This window comes from Lycorma delicatula, chromosome 3 (assembly GCF_047948215.1).
Source record: "Lycorma delicatula isolate Av1 chromosome 3, ASM4794821v1, whole genome shotgun sequence".
Classification (NCBI taxonomy): domain Eukaryota; kingdom Metazoa; phylum Arthropoda; class Insecta; order Hemiptera; family Fulgoridae; genus Lycorma; species Lycorma delicatula.
Genome location: NC_134457.1, coordinates 172,219,134 through 172,243,550, shown reverse-complemented (window position 1 = coordinate 172,243,550; position 24,417 = coordinate 172,219,134). Strand labels below are relative to the sequence as shown.

Genomic DNA, 24,417 nt, shown 5'->3' with positions numbered 1-24,417 from the left:
AGAAAGCGTGCAAAGATTTCTTTGAAAACAGCAGCTTCAAGGATGCGACCTTACAGATTCAACCGAATCTTTAAGTTAACGATATAAATTCTTATATACTTTTAAAGTTGTGAGGTCCTTTTTGAATCACCTTCTATATATAAATAAATAAATATATATCTGTGTGTGTATGTGTGTGTATATATATATATATATATATAGACACACAGAAAGAATGTAAAAAATGTTCTACTGCTGAAAGTAAAGAAGAAAATTCATATAAACATAGGTTCAGAAACGCTTCGTTAGCGAGTGTGGCTGACGAAAAGGTTTTCTCTAATCTTTGCGCCTTTGGTAAAATTAAGTAAATATGTAATTTTTGGAACCCAAATGGTTTTATATGAAGTCTAACCTAAAAAAATTAGAACAATAAAATAGGTCTAGTAGTTTTCGATAAATCTAGAGTAAAAGGAAAATACTGGGGTCGAAAAGTATACTATTTTTTTTTTTAGCATAAAATAATTTTGTAAAATGAATAACAAAAACATAAACGTTTTAGAGAATTTTATTTTAAGTAAAATTGTATGAATAAAGTCCATAGAAGTTAAAGTAAGAATTTTGAAGTTTATTTTGAAGTACAACACTTATTAAAATGTGACAGATTTTAATTAGGTAATTAACGAAAAAAAATTTCAATATGTAAAAAGAAAAAAAAAATAAATGTTTTATAAAAATAACATATAAACTATAAAATCAATTTATAAATAATTGTTTGTAAACTTTCATTTGTAAACATTTATTTAACGTTTATTGCTGTATAAAAAACTTAATTATGAAATAGATTGTTTCAAACAAATTTAGATAAAATTAATTTTTAATTAGCTTTAAAGATGTTTAAAAAGTTGTTTTTTATACGGCTGTATTATGACGTTCGAATTACGCAGCTGGAATCTGTATCATAATGAAATAAATTTTCATATGATACTGGTGGTCAATCAGTCATAAGTCTACTCTTTTCAACCACTGACCAGTCAGAAACGGGTATTGTTTAATGTATCAGCTGTTAGACTTTTACTTAGATTTTAATTTAAGAATTAATTTATAAGTACACCTACGTTAACTAAGTTTCTATTAACACTGTTTATCCTTTTGTTAAATACGTCGGGTTCTGAGGAAGGAAATGCCTTCCGATTGATAGTAAACACCGATTGATATTAAAGAAACGGCAAAACATTTGACTGATAACTTATTACCACAAAAATGTATTGTTTAATGTATTTTTGAAAAATTAAAAAAAATATATTCCGTAAACAAAGTGTTCCTATCATTGATATAAGTCAATCACCCCAACATTTTCTCAGTCATAGAATAAATACGGTATGCAACTCTCCGCAATGATGATTAATGCACTCTTACGAAGTTTACGCCACTCGCCAAGGATCGCATTGTAACCACTGAAATATAGAAATACAGGAATGGGCACTGCCTATGTCCAACGTGAGCGGAAAACTTACGTGAGACAGATAGATTTATAGGTATAGTTTTCTTACGAAGTTTACGCCACTCGCCAAGGATCGCGTTGTAACCACTGAAATATAGAAATACAGGAATGGGCACTGCCTATGTCCAACGTGAGCGGAAAACTTACGTGAGACAGATAGATTTATAGGTATAGTTTTCTTACGAAGTTTACGCCACTCGCCAAGGATCGCGTTGTAACCACTGAAATATAGAAATACAGGAATGGGCACTGCCTATGTCCAACGTGAGCGGAAAACTTACGTGAGACAGATAGATTTATAGGTATAGTTTTCTTACGAAGTTTACGCCACTCGCCAAGGTTCGCGTTGTAACCACTGAAATATAGAAATACTGGAATGGTCACTGCCTATGTCCAACGTGAGCGGGAAACGAACGTGAGACAGATAGATTTAGAGGTATAGTTTTCATTGTCGCACAGTGCAACGCATGCGCATTGTACCTAACGTACCGTCCCTTCAGAAAGTGATTCCATACTTAATTATAGTTAATATTAAGTGATAAAATCTCATAATTCTATTTAATTAATAAAAAAATTTCAATGCTTATGAATATTAATTAAATGTTGAGTTAATCATTGTATCATATAAATATTTTTATAAAAACTTTCTACAATAATTTGAATTATGAAAGAAAACTTGTGATTTGTGATGAGAGAGATCGTCACAAACTTTTTGAACGGACTGTAGACAAAGAGAGGTATACCTCTAAATCAGCTATCTTTGTTGGCACGGATTTATAACGCTAGTGCCCATTCCAGTATTTCTATATTTCAGTGGTTGTAACTTACTTTGTACTCGCGCAATAAAGGCTATCATTATAGCCTCAATTGCGTAATATATCAATTGCGTCCTTTCATTATCAGTTTCCTGGCATCACAGCTCTGAAGCTAAGCTGGAAGAAGGAAAGTATTATAATCAGTCAAAAAATGAGTATGAGTATCAGTATGGGTCTTGACGTTTCACAACCCAGGTTTCATGGCCCCAAAAAACAAAAAAAGGTGGAGGTAATGTTCGTACGCATGTACGTGTGTTGGCGTGTTTGAAACAAAATAACTTTTGACTGAATAAGCCGATTTTGATGAAATTTGACAAAGAGTCTCGTGTGTACGGGACAATTTGTTGGTAAAAGTTTAGGATCATTTTCTCCAGGAGGTGGAGTAGTTAGTTTCTTTGGGAAAAATTTTTCAAACACTATCCCGTTTTATATTAAGCTCAGTAGTACATGGGTACATATGCTTATCTTTCATTAAAAAAAAATTGGCCCCAAATTCTTCCCTTTTCTTAAAAAACGAAAAAAAATTATTTATTTCATATCTTTTAACCGAATTTTTGGTTTTATGTCTTCCAAAATATAGCAGTAGTACAAGTGGCCCAAAAAAAATACTTTGGGGGCAAATATTGGAAGTGAGGGAGCTGATCAAATTTTTAAAATATTAATTTTTTAAAACTTATTTTGGTTTATTTAAACTTTTAACAATAATATTAGAGTAAAATTTCATATAAATTCACCCCATCTTCAAAAAATAAATTTTTGGTAAACGTAGAAAAATTAAATGATTCTCTTAGGAGATGACTTTGTGGGTGGGGAGGCAGAAAAACATTTAAAAACCCGCATTTTTTTAATTTTTTAAACTTTTTTCATGTATCATTAATTTTTTTTACTCTATAAGAATAATCATCAGTGCCAGGAAAGTATAGCAACACTGTTACCGTTTTTCTTTTTTTTTAAATTTGGATTTTCTATTTTTATAAAATATTTTATTCTTTTGTTATGTTGAAAATCTTGTTTATTTTTTTTTTCTGTTGTTCATGCAAGTTTTTAGCGAAATTGGTTAATAAATGTATAAGCTTCCAATCAACGATACAAACATTTCCGTGGAATACACTGTGTATAATCATAGACCTATACGTCTTCAGTATTATACCCAGTTCCTATATCCTTTATTCTGTGACAAAAATCACTTAAAAATGTGATTTCACTTAAGGAAATAAAAATTTATAACAAAGAAGTCTATTTACTCATGCAGATGCAAAACTAGAAAAAAATATTGTTCCCTACATCGACTCATAAAAAATGAGCGAAAAATCTAATATTTTTTACAATTAATTTAGGTTGAGTTTTTAAGAATAAAATTTTTAAAGAAAAATGTTACGTGAATTCGGAAATTGAAAGTTCGGAAGGATTGTAATGGCCAATACTAACACTTGAATTTTCAGTGGGTAACAGCTTATAATTTTACAAAGCTTGTAATAATTGTAACGAATAGATTTCCAAGATTCTTATATTACAAGAAATTCAACAAATTTATCCTTTGGGATATCACACTCAGAAACTGAAAGACGTATTTAACATCGAATCCTTAAAAGTAAGGAGGGCAATCGCCTCACTGGTTCTTTTTTATGAACTTTTGAATCACTTGGTGGAACTTCCGACGTTACTAGAGCGTGTTTTGTTTCATTGTGCCTTCAAGTAAACTTAGACCCGGTATGTTGGAACTAATATGGTCCATCATTCTATGTCTTACCTCTTAAGGGTTTTATCTTTTGTTAATAGATTACTACTGGTATACTTAGTGACAGTTTATCTCATGTTGTAAAGTTCTGTCAACAATCGCTCAGTAGCCACAGAAAACGAATAATTATAACCAGTATGTGTTCTTAGTTCTATTTAGTTTATTTTAATTAGTGTAGTTAGTTGAAATTTGATTAAACTGAAACATTTATTGAATGTCAATAAGCTAGAGCAATCTGTTAGCCTTTGTATTAATGTTAAATAAATAAATAATAACATACAAGATTATAAAAATAAAAAAATCAATAAAATAATTCTTTATGATATAATACAATCACTAGAAAATGCCGGTCTGTTTTTAAAAATTATTACACAATTACAATATTAGTGTATATTACTATATATTTATAATGTAGAATTATCATCTCCATTGAACATGCTGAGATATGACAGAAAGATTCATTTCATAGTAATATAAAATAATACGTTCCGTATAGTTCTACGCAACAGGATAAATGAAATAATAAAATAATATATAGCAACAAGTAGAAAATATGATATACTGGATGGCAACATAAATCGTTATTGCAAGTCATTTAAATCATAGTATTTCATAATAATTCTCTGTACTAAAGCTGCAAGCGTAAATTATATTTATAATGGGGAGATCATTTATGTTGGTCATGATATTGAATTCAATGACTACCCGTGAACACTGTGTGTAGAATAATTTATTTTCTCGGATAACCACGATTTTTGTCACTCGATGTGGATTTATATTTCTATAAATTCTCATATGACGCTAGTATTAATATATGAATTACTTTTAAACATCTCAGATATTTACATTAAAAAATATGAAGAAAATACTGTGGTATAAAAAAAAAACTAAGGAATACTTTCAGAAAAAAAGATAGAAATCACACTTACTAGAACTTGACCGCTCTGCCGTTAGCAATATTTGATTGATAGTTAGGAATTTAACTTCCTTTCTACATATATTGATTCTGCAATAGATCTATATAAATGAACAATATGTTATTGGCATTTATAAATTAACGAAGCATCCGGGTGTGAAGTTAAGTAAAAGTGTTGTACTATAAAATAAAATTCTGTTGTACGTATTAGGTAAACTTCGTTGTGCCGGACTGAATTTTGAAACTTGGATTACGACTTATGTTATCCACCTACAGCTACTTGCTGTTCCTTTTTTTCCTTAATCATTCTTTACAGAGCATCCACCTGAGTGCATTACACTTTGGCACCAAAGTGCAAACGAGTTCAGTAGGTCTCTTTGTTTGTTTATTAGTCAATACATTCCAAAAGACTGAATTTTTATGATCACTATATTTGTCTTTACTATTTACATCTGTATGACTGTTTATCTAGCTCCACTCTCCGGTATGGGATATAGAATTGGCCCACTTGTATCGCACTTCTTTTATACTTTATTTTGTTATTTTTCCTGAAGTATTTTCTTTTTACAGTAGCAAAGTAAGGCTTTGTAATTTCATTTATTACTACATATATGTAAATTTTTATCGGTTTTTTTCTTGCTATAGTCTTTTAGTTCGATTACAGATAATGTTGAAGTTGTAAAATATTTTTTTTCTATTCATTTTAGGAAATTTTCAGGCTTTTGCGAAAAAAATGATAGAAATTTGAACGTATGAAAACGTTTTTTTGATAAAAGGGAAAGAACCTATCAATCCGCCGAACCGGTCGGTGATTATAACCACCCTTTTGTATTTTCACGTAAAACAGATTTTCATCGTTATTCATTTTGATAATTGCTTGAAAGTTAATCAGCTGTTCATGAAAACTGTTTATGATTCCTGCGTAAGTATTTCTAATTCGATCGATATTTAAAATCAGTGGCTAAAAGCTAAAATTATAAGTAGGGAGTTTAACACGGTAGCAATAGTATATCGATAGTTTGCTTCACTAAGATGTCACTACTAAAGCGATATTAATAAAATTAAGTTCTTATATTAGCTAGGTAAATTATAATGTTTTGTCCCCTTTAATTTAAAAAAATTTTTTTTTTAAATATTATCGATTGTTACAGTATTTTATAACTGAGGGAAGGTACAAATAGGTTAAAGCAGAGACACTGGTTGAATTATCAATCAACAAAGATCTCCAACGATATTTTAGAATATTCATCGACGTTTTAAAGTCTCTTTGGTCAAAATATTAAAATCTTGATTACCCTAGGTCGGTATGATTTTACATTTCTCACCCGATTATTTTGTACGCATATATAACACTAGAATCCTTTAAGAAATAGGTCAATAGTAAGGATTAGTCGTTCGAAATAATTCTGATTGTTTCTCAAGAAAAGTAGACTTTTATTAGGTTAATATTTTTAATTTGTTTTTATAATACGTCGCTTCTCAGACATTGAAATTTATACATAGAAATAATTTTTTATTATGATTACTTTTTCATTTTTCATTGCACTGTAAAATGTTATTAAGTATTCATTCAGTTGAAGTTTCTATACTCTAAAATATTTCAATTTATTTACTGAACTAATTTCAATTTTTTTTTAAATAGATATTAAATACAACTTGAATAGTCTTCAGTTTAAGAAATAATTAGGTAACTCTCTATTCGATAGTCATTACAACTAATTCAGCTTAATAGTGGAGCCAACGAACAGATCCCCAGGCAGCCATCCAGATCATACCTTTTGTATAGTTTGGACAATACAGGTCACTGTATATTCTGTCATTGAACCTCTGCCAGTAAGAAAAATTTTTTGCTCATGTGAGAAAAAATCTACCCATAGAGAACGCAGAAGGAGACGTCCTAGCAGAGGGAGTCTATTTTATTCCCATCACACTCCCTCAGAGTAAAAATAGTAATCAGTTTTGAAATAATGACTTTAACGATTAATATCTCTGGTCTTCCTCTGGTTTTCTTCTGGTCTTATGAAAAGTAATCTTGTATAAATATTTAAACTGCAATTTATCTGAATAGAAAGAGAAAATTTTGTTCCTGTTTTTAAGCTTATTAATGCTCTTTACCTTACGAGTACTATAGAGTCCTATTTAGAAATACTGAGTAGAAATAATACTAAACGTTTAATTACTCATCAGTTTTTCAAAAAAATATCACATACGCATTTTCTAATTTGAATTAAAAAAGTTGCCAAAATATGTGATGTGGACACTACACGACTTCCTTTTATGCCTGTTAAATTACTCATTTTCTGATGCACTTCATTTACACTTCTTTCATCTGAAAGTGAGATATGATCCTCCAATTCTTTAATAAAGTGGATAATTATTCAATGCATTGTGGTAGATACCACATTGCATCACATTTTTTTGTGGTGTCCGTCAACATTTTATATTAGTTTATATATTATTTTTGTTTCACACCGCTCAATTAGTTATGTAGTGTAAGTGAGAACGTGTCGGATCCGTAACTATGGACACATCGGTTCGATTCGGACTTCATACACATATTTAAAAAATTTTTTTTTTTTTTAATTCCTTGTACGAAGTAAAGGAAGTTTTGTGATCGCGAAAAAAATTCGGTTATGAGATTTCAAAGGAGGTATCCCCTTTGACCATCCCTGAATCCATTTTGTCGAGTTTCGGCGTGACGACTGTACGTACGTATGCATCTCTCGCATTACCCAAAACTGATTAGGAGTAGGATGTTAAAATTTTGGATTCAGGACTGTTGTAACATCTAATTGTGCACCTCCCCTTTTTATTGCAATTGATTGAACCAAAAATGTCCAAAAAAGCCCAAAATACAAAAAAAAATTGGATTTCTTAATTGCAGTAATAATCCCTCAGTGAGAGCTTTTCAATGATATATCATAAGTTGTACTTATTTTCATTGGTTCCAGAGTTAAAGCCAATAAAATTATAATTAATGAAATATTTGGATCATAAAAGACACATCGGTTCGAATCAGACTTCATCTCCTTTTTTTAACTTTTTTTTTTTTTAAATTTAAATATATTGATTTATTAATAATTGTTATTAATCTCTGATTGTAAAAAAGATTTTTACGATAAATAATAATTTAATAATAACAATAATAAAAAAAAATATATAAAAAAATATCAGAAATTATTAATGAACTGAAATTTTATGTTCTTTTCATTTAAAGAAAAATGTGTATATGTAATTTAATAGGCGTAGACGGAGGTCATGTAGTGTCCGCATCGGAATTTTTTATTTAAATATACTGATTTATTAATAATTATTAATAAATCAATATACTTAAATTAAAAAAAAAAAAAAAAAACATTTACAAAAGAATATATGTATATGAAGTCGGATTCGAACCGATGTGCCTTCCCCTAGTAAGATCCAAATATTTCATTAATTAAAATTTCATTTGGCTATAACTCTGTAACCAATGAAAATACGATATAAATATGAAAAATATGATATATCGTTGAAAAGTACTCAATGAGGGCTTATTACTGCAGTTAAGTAAAAGTCCAAACGTTTTGAATTTTGGGCTTTTTTGAACACTTTTGATCTAGTCGATTGCAATCAAAAGGGGAGGTGCACAACTAGATGTTACGGCAGTTCTAAATACAAAATTTCAACATTCTACGACTAATCGTTTTTGAGTTACGCGAGATACATACGTACGTATGTTTATATCTCACGCCGATACTTGGCAAAGTGGATTCAGGAATGGTCAAAATAAATATTTCCGTTGAAATCTGAAAACCGAAATTTTTCGCGATCGCAATACTTCCTTTACTTCGTACAAGGAAGTAAAAAAAAATTAAGTTTTTAGTCAGTTTTTACAAAACCGATTTCAAAGAGTCATGAAGTCAAGTCACATTAATTTATTAAAAATTAAAATTAAGTGTTATTATTTTAAATAAATGGATTACCTATTATAGCTGAATTATTATACTGTTAATTAATAATACATCAAGTTGGATCTTGAATAATATATGAAATGGGATTTAAAAATTTAGTTATATTTTTAGCATTACTTGTATTGTGACATTTGCAATGATATTTCCTTTTGCAATAATATTTTATTTATATCCAGCAGCTGTACATTTTGAATAACATTTTGGGTACTATATATTTTTATTAAGTGAAAAATTAAAGAAAATATTAACTTAGAAAAAATAATTCTTCAGCACTGTATCCAGTCTTCTGTTTAGTATGGCACACTATAGACTTCTACAGAGGTCTAAAGCACAACAAAGAGAGAAAGCCTCTCAATTATGACACAACTTGATAAAAAAAACCAGCTTTTTCACATTTTTTTTAGGAAATGGTAATTTCAATAGTTAGGCTAACAATATTTTTTTGGGCCCAACCCAGGAAATATTTTTTAAATTATTTAAAAGTGTTAACAGTTTAGTAAAACATTAAACTTTATTTATTCAGTTGTATTTATCACTAGACATGACTTTTTTTTTTCAGAAATGGTTTGTTTGTTTTAATTACATCATAAAATTCACAACAATAAAGTTCTGAATTAATTTTAACATTTAGCAGATGTTTAACTGTAGATACTCCAAAGTCTACCCCTTTCTGCAGACCAAATGTTCCCCACAATCAAAAAAAACTTTCAACTGGAGCAGATGTCCCAGGCAAAGAGATCACAAACTCAGCCATTTTAGAAATATTGCAAGATGAAATATCAGTCTTTTGAAACACCTTAAAAGTTGCTTTCCACTTCTCTTTAATAGTATCTGGTACTTTTTCAGAACTTGAACCACAACCTACCTTTTGGTTTTGAATTACCTGGTTCAACATGTACATTCATCAAATAGGTCACCATATAATATTTATGGAATCTTTTACAATTTCATTAACAACTTGTACCTCTCTTCTAAATCAGCCCAGGCAATTTCAGTTCATAAATTTATCCAACGAAACTTACCAGCTTTATCAAAACTGATTCTCCACAACTCTAAGAATTGGATACTAGAATTATAAAAATTGTCTATACTTGAGAAGAATTTTTGTTCCTGAAGATCACTCATTATTTTCTTTTAGAGTGACAGCAATTCTTTGGTAGAAGATGGTATAAATTTGTGGGTTTTTTCCTGAAGTTGACAAATTAATTCAGAATATATATGAAATGCTTTTGTTGCTGTGTCAAGTTTTTCTTTTTTTTTTAACCACTTGAGAGCAACCACCTAGAAGATGTTACTTCGGTTGGTCCCAAGTGATTTGGCTGAAGACTAGTTCCCTCTTAGTGCATGCAGCTTGAAGCTGATTTCCTGATGGGGTCCCTCTTTGATCATTGAAACATCACGACATCAGCTAAGATAGAATTAGCTTCCAATTTCAGAACTACATTTTAAATAATTGTAGAGTACATATAAAAGGTTGAAAAACACTTCACCTTCTAGATTTTCAAATAATAATTTTGGACATTTGTCAAAAGATAAGAAGTATGATTTTAGGCCATCAAAAATGGAAAGAATTCTTTCTGTTACAGGAAGCAAACTAAGGAACCTTGTGCTACTATGAGATAATACTTTTCTGTAATCGGTTTCCACAAATTCACAGAGCTCTAAGTTTCGTTACTCTTACTATATATACGTATGTGAAAATATTTATACATTTTTTAACAATAACGTCTATGTCTAGGGGTAGAGAATCACACGCTGTTTGTACTAAATTGTGTACAATGTGGGCTGAAAAACCAATTCATAAAATAGGTCTATCTAAATCACTTTAAACTTTTCTGAAAACATTTTCATTCCCCTTACTCTTCACACCACCAAAATTATTGTTAGTGTTATCAGTAGTAAAATAAACCAAGTTTTCTTCAAGTTTGTATTTTATCACACACTGCAAAAAATACTGTCAAAATTTGAGTAGTTTCACCTGGCACTTCATCAAAATTTAAAAGTTTATCTTCAATTCCCTCCTCCAGACTGATATATCTTACAAAAATCAGAACAAGCTTTACTTCACTTCTGTTTGAGCTATCCATCATTACTGTTACATAATTAATGTTTTCCAAAGAACACAACACATCAAATATAATTGGCAAAATAATGTTAACAATAATTGCCTTGATTTTGGTTCTACCAGATGAAAATTTTGGGTCATACAACTTTTTAATCAGTTTAGATGTGCAGTCTGGTGTTTTAAAACTGAGTTCGTGTCTAACAGTGTGGCATGAAAATGTAGCTTCTTTAGCAGCACACTCCAGGTCACTGTTATTGTTATTCCCATCTTTGGCTTTAAAAAATGTCTTATGTTTGAAGCAGTAGCATTAATAACACTGTTTAGCTGTTTTCATGTGGTCTTCAATATCACCCTTTTCTTTATGTGCAACAGAAAATTCTTCAGTACATGGTGTGCAACAAACATGTTCATTGTTAATGTGATTACACAATTTCAAAAACTTGTATTCCTGTTGCAGGTTGACATTAAACACACATTTTCTTTTGCCCATTGCTAAGCGATAAGACAAAAAAAAAATAAAGATAAAATGATCAAAAACATGTAGATGAGTTACTTCACACACAAAAACAACATAAACACATTGCCCCTGTTGTGTTGGCAAATGACTAAATAAAAAGTTGTGGCTAGACTGGTCTTCATCAAAATCGACGTCAGCAACGTTGGCTAAGAGTTGCACGGTCATAAGAGAATGTTTAAAAATGCAATGTAGAACATATAGATCTAAAATTAAAAAAATCCTCGTGTCATACAATTCTCAAACCTCTGACATTTTTGCAACCCTGGACAGCACTAAAAAACCAGGACTGTCTGGGCTAATCCTGAACATATGGTAAGCTTTCCAATAGAGGAATGTCAACAAGAATATTAACATTCTGTTGATTGAACAACACTTCTGTTAAAATTTAGTGCTAATAGGTCAAACTGTATTATATGTATATTATTTCTCTACTCTATTCTTTTAAAATCACATTTCTTGAATAATTTGTTACACTCTCCTGTGCTACCTTACATCATCACTCTTTTGGTGGCCTTTGATCTCCCAACACAATGCAAAAATCTAATCACTGTTAATTCCAGCTTCTGGTACTAATATGAAGTAACTGTTTATTTTCTGAACCACAGAATAACCCTAGTATTGTTATGTGTTTGGTATAACTAAAACAAAATCTTTTCTACCTTTTTCAGTTAAAGGGCTTTATATTGCTTTTAACAAGTTTTAAAACTTGTACTGCACATCATTCAATTTTCAGATTGAGATATATGGCAATGAATTAATTAAAATCTGGAAAAGTTAAAGAGGCGTTGACTCTGTAGCAATCTTTTAATTTAGGATGTTATTAATTTACATGTGTTAAATTAGATTTTCTACTATAACTCAGGTAGTATTAATAACACTGGTCTTAAAACCAATATTTACCTAACATTAATATTATTACTTAACTTAATATTTATTTAACCATTAGAATTGGTGTTAGGCAATCTATAGCAGATCTACTTCCTTTTCTTGTAAGTAAGGGTATCTTTATCATGCTTCCTGAATAGTATCACTTATTGCAATGAAAGAGAGAATTCTCTGGAATAAGTCATTTATATTTTGTATGGGTGAAATTACATTAAATTTAGATAGATTCTAAGACATTTGACATAATTATTTTTAATATTTTAATCTATCTTAATTAATATAAAACACATATGTATTAATGATTTTAAATATTTACAAAGGAATAAGTGCAGTTTAAATAATAATTGGAAATGATGCAGCTAATCATAATAAAAAAAAAGTGTAACAAGCAAAGATTTTAACAAAAAACTCAGTATTTTATAATTAATCACAATATTTGTAATCAACACCAATAAAATAAATAATTAGTTTTCAAAGAATTAATTTAATAAATAATTAACCATACATTTATTTTAACTTAATACTTATTTCATTATGAAATTAAACAATTTCACTCAGATGTGAATAATTTAATTCAGTCTTTTTTATTAGTCAAGAATTTAATAATGAACTTAACCACAAACAATTTATTTAAGTTGTTTTTGTTTCCTTAAACTAACCTTTACTATTTTACACAATTCCTTACTATTAAAAAGTTTTAGTAGTCTTACTCTTGTAATGAATGATACCACATTCAGTTTTATTTTAATTAACTTTTTTTTACTAATAAATGACATTAAAGACTGGATTCTTTGTTACCATTAATGAAGTAGAAATGTCATGTATATTGAATGAATGATTAATATATATCAAGTTTTTTTTATTATTAGAATTAACATTATCTCACAGGATGAATTTAAAGTATTTGGACCTTAATTATGAGAAATTTATAACTTTAAATTTCATTAAACAAATATTTTTATTTGTATAAGTTTTTTTACTGCTTGACGATTTTCTTTAATGAATTATGATGAAGAACTGAAGCACAATGATTTGTACAGTGCCTTTTACAAACAATATTTATCATGGAAGGTTTAAAAAGAATGAAATATTTACTTTTAAATCTGTATGACACTTTCTATTCATAAATTTATTCAATAAGAATGTTTTACTTCCTACCATCAAAATGTTTGATTCACATTCAAGAAGTCTGCAGATAAAAAAATAAGTATGTATGTCTAAATCACTTAAATTATTAAATAATTTTCCATTTTTTCCCCACAAGTAGTTTTTTAGATTTTTAACGTTAGTAAAATAACATGACATTAGCAATCTTTTAACTGAATGTTAAAGGCTGAATTTAAAAGTCAAATTTTTGGCATTTGTTCTGGTGAATAATTAAAAAACAAAGAGGTCCTTCTACTTTGTTAGATTTTAGATTCTTTAATTAGTAATCCTTTTTTAACATTTAGTTCAGAAGTAAAGTAATGTTATTTTAAGAAAATACAATTGTTATGTGATTATAGTTTTGAAATTGTTGGGAGTTAAACAGTTGTTTGCTTCTATACATACTTTCTTCAGTAGAAATTAGGTTATATTATTAACTTTATTAAATTCAGAAAGTTCTTGAGATTCATAACTCAGGAAACACTAATCTAATTTTTTTTAGAATTTTAGAAATGTTTTTTTCATGCAGCCTGTAGAGCATTTATAATTATAATATAATTATTATATAATTATATTGATATATAATTAATTCTCAATCAAAAAGAAATTTTGATTGATCTATCCTTTTATCATTCATTTTACTAGAATTACTGACACTTTTATTCTGTTTTCTTGCTACTACAATTTCAATGATAAATACACAAGTACTTATAAGAAGACCAATACCAACGATTATAAATGCTAGCCGGAGATCATGTATAGACAAAACTTTTGTTTGATTATCTCTGCCGTTTAATTTTAAAAGATTATTAACTTGTTCTTTACTCCATTGATGAACAAGCCCAGACTGTACGGCTAATGAAACTAAATAATTTACACGTTGAAGTAATGGTGAACCTCTTGGTAATATATATGCAATAATATAAGAGCTTAAACATTCACTGACAACATGAAGGTCTTCTTTAACAGCAAGTGATACCTTTTATCAATAAAAAAAAAAAGAAGAATAATATTAAAATAAATTACTTATAATTATTAAATGGAATAAACAAGAAAGCAAACATTGTCAGGATCAATAAGATTCTAAAATCATATTTCCTAACAAGGATGTGTAAAATAAGAAACTGATCTCAAGGATGGGCAAGAACAGGCACTACACAACAGTAATCCAACCAGGAGTTTTATATGCGGCAGAATGTGTAGCTCTGAACAAATGGGAATAAGATAAACTGGAATTTGATGAAAGACGAATACTAAGGAAAATCCTAGGGCCCACTATGGATATGTGATAAGAATCGATTCAAACAGGCTTGCGAAGAGAGTTTTTGACAAGTGTAATGGAGACAAGACGAACATTAAATGGTTAAAGCAAGTTAAAGAGGACCTAAGGGTAGCAAACATTTAAATCCATTGCATTAGCGATGGATTTATAAGACACAATTGTGCTTAAAATTTAGAATTGAAAGAGATCTAGGAGAAGAAAGAATGTACTAATCTAAAGTGGTCAGAAGAAAAGAGGAAGCAGCACAGTTAAATGATTTTATTATTAAGTTATAAGCTATTTTTTATTTATCTTTTTAATTAAAGATCACCATATAATCTCAAAATGTATGCTAATATACTTCCAAATGAAAGGTTAACACTCTACCACTCCAACATGGAGATTGAATTTTATTAATTCAATTCTTTTAAAGTTGCACATGACTAGCTTGTAAATTATTCCCAGTTTATTATTTCTAACAGGGCCTAATTAAAGGTTCATTACACTGGCCTTAGATTATTAGTAACAGATGAATTGGTTGAAAAGTTTACTTTTAATCTGATTTAATCTAAATAGTTCACTTGAATGTAGACAATGAAATTTTGTTTCACATGGACAATGTAAGACTTGTTTATAATCTGCAGCTTTGCATGTAATTAAATATTTTTTATCTGACGAGTAATCTTATAAAGAATGATTGGTTGGATTGAGCTGAAATATGTAAAAATAATTGAAAGCATTTCACAAATGCTTTCTTGCCCTTCAGAGTATCAGCTCTTAGGGACTATCCTTTGAGTGTGAGCTACAGTGTACGTATCAGAAATTTTTCATAATATTTACCCAAAAAATTAAGAGCTGTGTAAATTTAAGAGATCAAAATCATACAACTATGTTGTGCAGCATCATTTGGTTAAAACTTAAAGGCCAAAACTAAAAATAAAATGAAAACTTAAAAATAAGAAAAGGACATTTTCTACAGTCCTTGAAATTTGGAATTAGATAGATAAATTTATTATAATCCAAATAAGTACCATAACAAAAATGAACTCTGAAATTTTCAAACAGACCATAAAAAATGGTGGTTCACTGAAAACCATGAATGCTTTGTGTTTTATTTATCAAATAGAAATCTATTATTCATAAAATATGCATTTAAAAAATGTAATTATTAATGTTAATGTAGAATATCTTAAACCTCTTTTACTTCTATTAACAATTATTTGTTCTTCATTAATACCTTAGCATATCATCTGGATTAAAACTGAATCTATTGATTTTACTTTTTATCATCATTTTAGTAGTAGATTTTTTAGAAGATAAAATTTTATCAAACACATAACATTAAAGTAATTACATCAATTACGGTAAAGATTGACTTTTAGGCTTCAAATAAGCTCAGGGAGTTCCAAGTGGTCAATTAACACATCATACAAGTTTTTTGTTTTACTCTCTATCAATCATAACACATAAATTACAATGCCTTTATGAAATATTCATTACTTTAAAACTGAACATGTATTTAAAAGAGCTTAAATATTGCCTAAAATGAAAAACTAAAGGATAAATTATAATTTTACAATTTATGATTGCACTGTGAATATAAAATATATACATGTATATATTTTATTGTATGTATGAATATAAAATAATATTTAAAAAAAGTAATAATTTTGACACAAACTGACCTTATCTATGTGACTATTACGTGAAAATCGTACAATATTTTTAGTACGTGCAGCACACTGAACTTCATGGTCTGTTGTTTTACGTATTCTATTAGCACTAACAAGTTTCGATAATTTATTGTCTTCAGCAAGCATGGTTTCAAGGTCTGATTTTGAAGACCAAATTTCCAAATCAGAATTTATAATATCTTCTAAAGTGTCTAATTCAGGATAATAAATTGGAGTATTTAGAAATGTCACGATTTGTCCTTGAAAAGTGTTTGCTATTATGAATGTAAAAAACATTGAAGAAATTTGACGAAAACTATCAGAATTAAATCTAGGACATCTAGGAACAGAAGAGTTAAACATATTTTGAATAGCTTTAAAAATCTTTCCACGTGATTCAATTTGCAATAAGTAATCAGTTAAATACTTTGTTATTTCTATAATCATATATGAAATAAATATTAAAATCCATACTTCTGCACTAAAACATCTGACAATCAAAAACAAATGAGGTATTTGTTCTGCCTTTGGAACAAGAGGACATAACTGATCATTAATCACATAATGTGAGAATGTCAAATTATCTGTACCATAATCCTTGACAAAATGACCATTAATAGCTAAATCTGCATTATCATTAAGTAAATCTTTAAAAATACCAACAAATGTACCATTATCTTCTTTATAACCGTAACGTTTACCATCTGATGGTGTTAATATTACACTTGTAAAATTCATTCTTTTTTCAAAAACATGTAACATTTCTCCATCTAGACCAGTAAACTGTTTTTCCTTAATCTGTATTAATATAGGCGGTCTGGGAAATAAAACCACTTTAATATCAGAACCATTCAGATCATTAAAAGTTTCAAATTTTGCTGTTTCTCTTACCTTAAAAATCTTTGTAAAAGGATTAAAAGTTACAATTTTTTCTGGATGTAATTTTGTCAAAACAAAAACAGAATGCAGTTTATAAATATCCCATAAATTTTTTAACAAATCAAATGTAGAAACAGATTCATAAATCATTAATATAACATAACAATTCTCTGGATTCCATGAATAATTTTGCAATTCTTCATTGTCAGCATTCATGAGAACAATTAAAGATGGTCCTTTAAGAGGTAACTTTGATTCTACAACAATTAACCCAAGAGAAGGTAGAATATTATATGGCGGTTGAGGAAATGGAAGTGGTTGTACGTAAATCACCGGTGGATATATCACTTCTGCACATGTTTTACAAGCGGATATTAACGCACTAGCATTCCATGTTTTTTCCTTAATAGCAATAAGTTTCATCCATGAATTAGGTAACACTGTTCCACTTATTAAAAAAAATATTAACATATGTTTCATTTTTTAATCTATTACAGAAACAAAACGTAAAATGACAATCAATTCAACCCAATATTAATATTTTTTCACTTATAATATCCATGAGATTATGCAAGCTCTTTTCTGTCTAAAGAAATTTTAATATATAAACACTGGCAAACTGTATAATGAGCAAAAATCTCATTTACTTCTCTCTATTGTTAAAAAAAAGAAGATGAAATACACATAAACATTATAGAATTAAATACAAAGTATAGAATAAATTTTATGTAATTTTAAATTAAAAATATAATTTACAAATCATTTTGTAAAATCTTTAATTCTATTTATATGGTCTTTTAATAAGTAATAGATGACTTAAGACATTTTTTAAATTAAAAATATTAACTAGGAGTTTCTGAAGAAAATTTCTATAGGTACAAGTTATTTATTTTTATAAATAACTTATCTTTGGATAATGTTATTGGAAATAAATTTCTTGTATTTTATTTAGGTTATATAGATTCACTTGTAGAATTGTTTGCAGAATTCTGTGAACATTGCATCATATAACTGTAATAAAGAATTTCTAGACATTATTTTCTTTTCTTATATTTATTGGATTACGTTTCTTGGTAAAAAATAAAAAAAATTCTGTATTTTTCAACAGTTTAAATTAATTTTACAATAATAAACAACCAAATGATCAGAGATTTTTGTTGTATAATGTTAAGCTCACACTAAATTATTATTCAATTTTGGAAAATAGTAAATTCTTAATATTTAGTGTAATAATTCAAATGAAAAAAAAAACAAAAAACAAATGCAAATGTACTGTATAACTTAAATAAATAAATGTACTCTATTTTATAAATTCAAATTTATAAAAAAAATAAAAATAAAACTGCAAGCAACTGAGCTGTGCACAACTCATTATAGTAACACAATGTTCTTCTTTTAAATGTACATTACCTTTTATGTAAATGTACTATCATTTATTTATTTAAGAAAAATAAAGTTTGTTAAATAATAATAATAATCTAGAAAAAATCTCATTAATTTTTTAAGTTTCTTACGAATTATTTTAAAAATAAAATCTGTTATCCATAATAGAATCTGGATTGAATAGAAATTAATGTAAATTCAAAGTACTTTGAATTTACCATGAAAAAATTAAAACTTACATGACATTAACAAAATATTTTTCTAATAATGAAATTGTAAAAAAAATTGCCAAACAAGGAAAGGTTTATGGTTTTATAGTTTTAATGGAAAGTGTTTTCTAGGTTAATATCATTTCAAATCAAATTCTGTGTTTATTTTACAATAAATTACTCTGTTGTACACTTTTTAAATTACAACTGCTGTAAATTGCATAACCTAATAGTGTACATCATATTATTAAATTCAGATGAAAATTTTTATATTCTTTCATGATAGTTATACTCTATTTTTACAACTATATATTGCATTTTTATTAATACCACAAAACTAATAATCAACTGGATTTGGAAGAAAGTAGATATTATTTTTAATGCTACCTCTGTAAGCTATTTTATGATATTCTGTGAGTATGCATTAATGTTGTTTTATTCAACACCACAAGTATTAATTAGTGACACTAAATTTTTATTAAATTTAATGAAAATTGAAATAAATTAATTTTCTTAATTAAATTAAGTTTAGCAAAAGAATTTAATTTTTGTTTTCTCTCAAGATCATTGTTAATTTTATTTTATGCAAGATAAATACTCTTACATTACTTGAAGTTGTAACAATTGTTTCAACTTTTAATGGTTGCTCTATTCATAAAATTTTCTTATGTACAAAATTTGATACTCATTGATAAGCAATTTAAAAACATTTTATCTATTTATTTATATTAAATTGCATGTATAAAAGGACATATTTTATTCAAAAAATTCCATCGTGAAGCAGGTTTTACTGTACAATAAAATAAATTTTGAGTATGTAATTTTGCATTTTACATCTCCAATTAAATTTAATATTAAAAAATATAATGTTAACCAATATTTTTCAAACACACAAATTGATATATCTTATTTTTACCAGAATCTATATTTACAATTTCATATTAAAAGTAGTATTAGAAACTTTTACTGTACACATTTTAATTTACAATGATTTATATAACCGTATACAGAAAATAAATATAATAAAATAGCAAAGTTTATAACATAAACAGGTTTAGCAATACATAACTTAATGGTGAGTACATGTAAAACTGAAATAAAATAAATTTTCCAAAGCCTTATATTTATAATTTATTTTGATGAATGTAAATAAAATTCGATTCAAAAAGAAATAATTGAAACCATAAACTAATGATCTGTAAATAAATTGCTTTGCAGTTGAAGAATATAATTCTTAAGACTGACAATTCACTTGAATGTCTTTCCTTCAGAAGTAATGGGAAGATATTCCTTTTAAATAATGAAAATCATTAAAATAGTCTTGGCAGTAATTAAAGAAATAAACTGTAACAGAGACATGCTGTCAGTATTTTTAATTGACTACTTGATAATATTAAACAGATTGCAGTAAACTGGACATCATTAATATAATTATATCACCAGTAAAAAACCAAAATATGAAGAACTTTGTAAATATTATTAGGTATAATTTTTAAAGAAAATATTTCATTAGGTAACATATATTTATCAATTTAATTACAGCTTTATTAAAAGTTCCTAACAAACAAAGATCAAGTTTTTATTACTGAAATTGTTTGAAAAAAGAAATTCTTTGTTCATTTAAAAAAAATAAAAATTGAAATCAAAAGTTGCATCTTACACATGCATCTTCCCTCTTTTGAGAAAGAGGTATTAAAATTTTCTGGTAAAGTTTAGTCTATGTTAAACTAGGGATTTTTACAGCAATGGGTGAAACCTTTTCGGTTTTTTACTGGGATACAAAATCACAATTTGTATAAACTTCCCTCTTGTTGATGTAGTCAGGTAAAATATATAATAAATAAATTAAGGTTATGAAAAAATAATAATTAATTAAAAAATTAAAAACACATCATTTATTTAAATGTTAATTTAAAGAAAAAGATTAAATTAAAATAAATTCATGATAAAGCATGCAAGATTTCCAGGTGCCAAAATTTATTTAAACATGAATTTAAGTAAATTAAATATATTAATTAAAACTATGATAACTTCCCACGTGTATAAATTATTTAATTAGTTTATTATTAAAACAATCTTCATAATTTTGGTTAAATCACAATTCTAAATAATCATGCAGCATCTAATAACATAAAAAATCTAAAAAAAACGACCGACTTTTCTTTATTTTATTTTGTATCCTTTTGAGAAAATATCGAGTCATTCTAATCTAAGAGTTCACAAAAAATATTACTTTGACCATAAAAAATAGTTGAACGTCAAAAACGCACTTCATTTTAAAATATAAAAAAATAAAAATTTGAGTATTTGCAAAAATATATCATGTTTAACTCAACAAAAGATATTGCAGATAACAAAACGTCAAAGTTCCAACTTGCAGCATCGTAATAAACAACGATTCTAACTTGGCTCTTCAAATGTTTGTCTGACATTAAATTGAACGTAAATCAAGAACGGTTTAATCAATTTTCATCAAATTTTTACATGCACAACTTCAGATAAACTATTACAATATATCTGAATTTCAGTGAAATTGATTCAGTAGTTTTGAAGAATCCCGAGCCACAAAATGTTATGCATAGGCTAATAAATATATTAAAAAAACAAACAATTTAACTGAATGGTATTTTAGTTCTTTTCATACTTCAAAACATAAAGAAAGTAGACCCTCCTTCCCATCATACGAGTGAAAGTAATACCGTACACTTCTTCGAAAAGTCAGTAAAAAATTGTACATGAGTGTATTTTTAATTTTAAATGATTTCACACATATTAATGGACAATAAAATAATAATTGAAAATTATTTTTTTTTTTAATATTTAGATGAAGCTATTCTTAACATTAAAGATGTCTTAAAATGAAATGTAACATAAAATTTTTTAACGGTGATTAATTCTGTTTTATAAGTACTGACCTATTTTTTACCTGATTAGGAAATTCATTTAGGTAAATAATACAATTTTTATCAATATTGTTAACTTTGGAATTGATTCTAAAAAATTTTCTTAGAAACCGTGAAATTAAAAGTTCAAATAAAAATGTAATTATACTGAGTGCAACACCACCTAAGTAAAGAAGAAAAGGAAATTGCAAATCGGAAAGAGTAAATGACTTATAACTATCCTCATCTTGACTAGATTGTTTATTTATCGGTCGAATCTCATAAAGCGTTGCAAAATTTGTATCCCAACTCCATTTAGTAATCAAACCGGACGTGACGCAACGAGCAATGATCGTATTAAAACTATCTAGAAAAGGAGAACCTCTCGGAACAAAATACGCTACAAAATAAGATAAAGGACATTCTCTTACTATATGTAACGGTTCCGATGAATTAACTTTGACGAAATCTCTCAGATATTTAGCTTTAAAAGCATCTAATCTAATCATCCCACCCGAACCATGTCTTTGGGTCAATGTTCCCGATGTAGCAAAAGATGCATTACGTTCGGTATAGTCTACTACTTCTATGTTGCGGACGATACCGGATAACGATGGATCTTGACCGAGTGTATTTTCAACTTTTGGAAAATTTGTACGTATTAAAAGTCCTGATTCTTCTAGTTCTTCTAATGTATTGATATCTTTATAACCGACTCGTTGATTTAAAAAAGTTAAAAAAGTTCCTTCGAATTCATTAATCAAAATGAAAGACATAAAAAGAAAAGATACGACTAATATTTTTCCTGAATCCAAATTAGGAAGTTTTTTAGAAGGGAAAATTAAAAACATCTTTAACGATTCTAGAAATGCAGTGGAGGCATCGGTATGATTACGAGATGGTAAATTTTTATTGCAAAAATCCTGCCAAAAGTAATAAGTCAAGGTAAAAATTACGTACGAAATAATCGTAAAACCCCAAACATGTGGTTTGAAACAGTTAAAAATAGTTATCATTCTAGGCATCAAACCCGCTTTCGGGACGATAAAACAGACATCATCTTGAGCGATGTAAGTTGTAAAATCCAACTTATCGGATTGCTGATCTTGAATAAAATGTCCATTAAAAGCGATGTCAGTTTTTTCTTCAATAATGTCCCGTAGGCTGCCCGTATACTTGCCATCTTCCTGACGAAAACCGAAAAATTGACCATCCCGAGGTCGTGAAATTATCGGTGTAAAATTCATCTTTTCTGCAGCAGTCCTCATTATCATACCGTCGTAACCGATAAATGTGCCGTCCGTTTGAAGAACAGCAGTCGGTATACTAGGAAACAACGTAATACGTACTGGTAATTTATGTAAATTAAGTATCGTGCTATAATCTTCAACTACAAAAGAGAATTCTGTAGCTTTAAAAACTGATAAAAGACCGCCTTTTGACTCATCTACAAATGGATTGTACGTCGCTACAATGCTATCTCCGCTTTCGACAACGAAAACGATATTTTTTACCCTGTATCTATCCCAAAGAGTGCGGCAAATCATTTTATAATAACTTTTATTTAGATCCGGAACAGAAATTATATAATACGCCAGGGACCACCATAAGGCTGGATTTTTGTTCATCAGAGAGACTAAAGTTTCTTTATCTCTTACGATTAAAGCGATAACTTGTCTTCCATGTACTACTAACGTTGTAGCATCCATTACGGTAATAGCACCCAAACGACCGGTCAGAGTCCACACAAAGTCTGCGTCTATAGCCGCACGAGGAACACCGATAGATAAAGTAATATGTGAAGCCGATGTTGCGATTAAGGATTTCGAACATACGCCCCAAAAAGGTGAGTCAGCATTCGGTACAACAGCTAACTGAGCAGTTTCCTTATAATCTTGTAGACGTGCAGTAGCGAAATAAATAAAAATTGAAAAAAAGTTAACGATAACTACTGTTCTAACACCCATGATGAATGAAAAGAGAATTATTATTACCGATACAAAGAGAGATATAATAATAATAAATTGAAATAACATTTTCACTGTACTTGACAGATTTAAAAACAACGTACCGAAATAAAAATAAACAGAATTAATTTAAACATGTCATTCAAGTAAAATAAATAAACAACTGCAGCAAATTTAAGTTGTTTACAATACAGTAAACAATGGTTTTTATAAATTTTCATCCCCGGATCTTTCCTTTCAAAATTATAAACAGTTTGCTTATTTTGTAAGAAGTATAGTTTATTATGATTTATTAAAAAATATTCTACTTTATACTTAAATTTTTATATTTAACATTTCAAGAATGTAACATTTTACTACTTTTTTATTTCTTTTTTTTTTAACCTTCGGGTCCGCAGGCAAGTAATTATTTCCGCAGAGGATGAGATGAGTGTTTTGTAGCGTGTGTAAAAATGCCTTGCCTAACCGGGATTCGAACCCAGGACCTCCGAGTCCTGGTTCGAATCCCGGACCCAGTGTTTAAGTGTTTCAAAAATACTTATTTCCTCAATTTTTTATTTCTAAAATAAGAAAAAATTAAACTAATATCAGTTGTTTAGGTCGCCTTTTAAGGTTTTGCAAACCTATTGAAATGTGACATTAGTATTGTAG

At 28.2% G+C, this 24,417-nt stretch overlaps 2 protein-coding genes across 2 annotated transcripts in view; both read right to left on the bottom strand.

Annotated features, from left to right (window-relative positions):
• The window catches only part of Nox (NADPH oxidase), a 705,004-nt gene that overhangs the window by 82,003 nt on the left and 598,584 nt on the right, over positions 1–24,417 (bottom strand). The window lies entirely within an intron of this gene.
• Positions 14,105–17,748, bottom strand: LOC142320769 (glutamate receptor U1-like). The gene is made up of 3 exons (XM_075358758.1): positions 17,485–17,748; positions 16,459–17,337; positions 14,105–14,491 (listed from the first exon to the last, which is right to left on the bottom strand). The coding sequence occupies exons 1-3, from the start codon at positions 17,746–17,748 to the stop codon at positions 14,105–14,107; spliced, it is 1,530 nt and encodes a 509-aa protein (XP_075214873.1).

Excerpts from the sequence above, each read along its gene's own strand:
- LOC142320769 (XM_075358758.1), bottom strand. The coding sequence starts at position 17,748 with ATGAAACTTATTGCTATTAAGGAAAAAACATGGAATGCTAGTGCGTTA. Across the intron at positions 17,338-17,484 it reads GGAATCCAGAGAATTGTTAT|GTAAGAGAAACAGCAAAATT; the intron begins GTTATATTAATG and ends AAGATTTTTAAG. Across the intron at positions 14,492-16,458 it reads GTAATAGTCACATAGATAAG|GTATCACTTGCTGTTAAAGA; the intron begins GTCAGTTTGTGT and ends TATTGATAAAAG.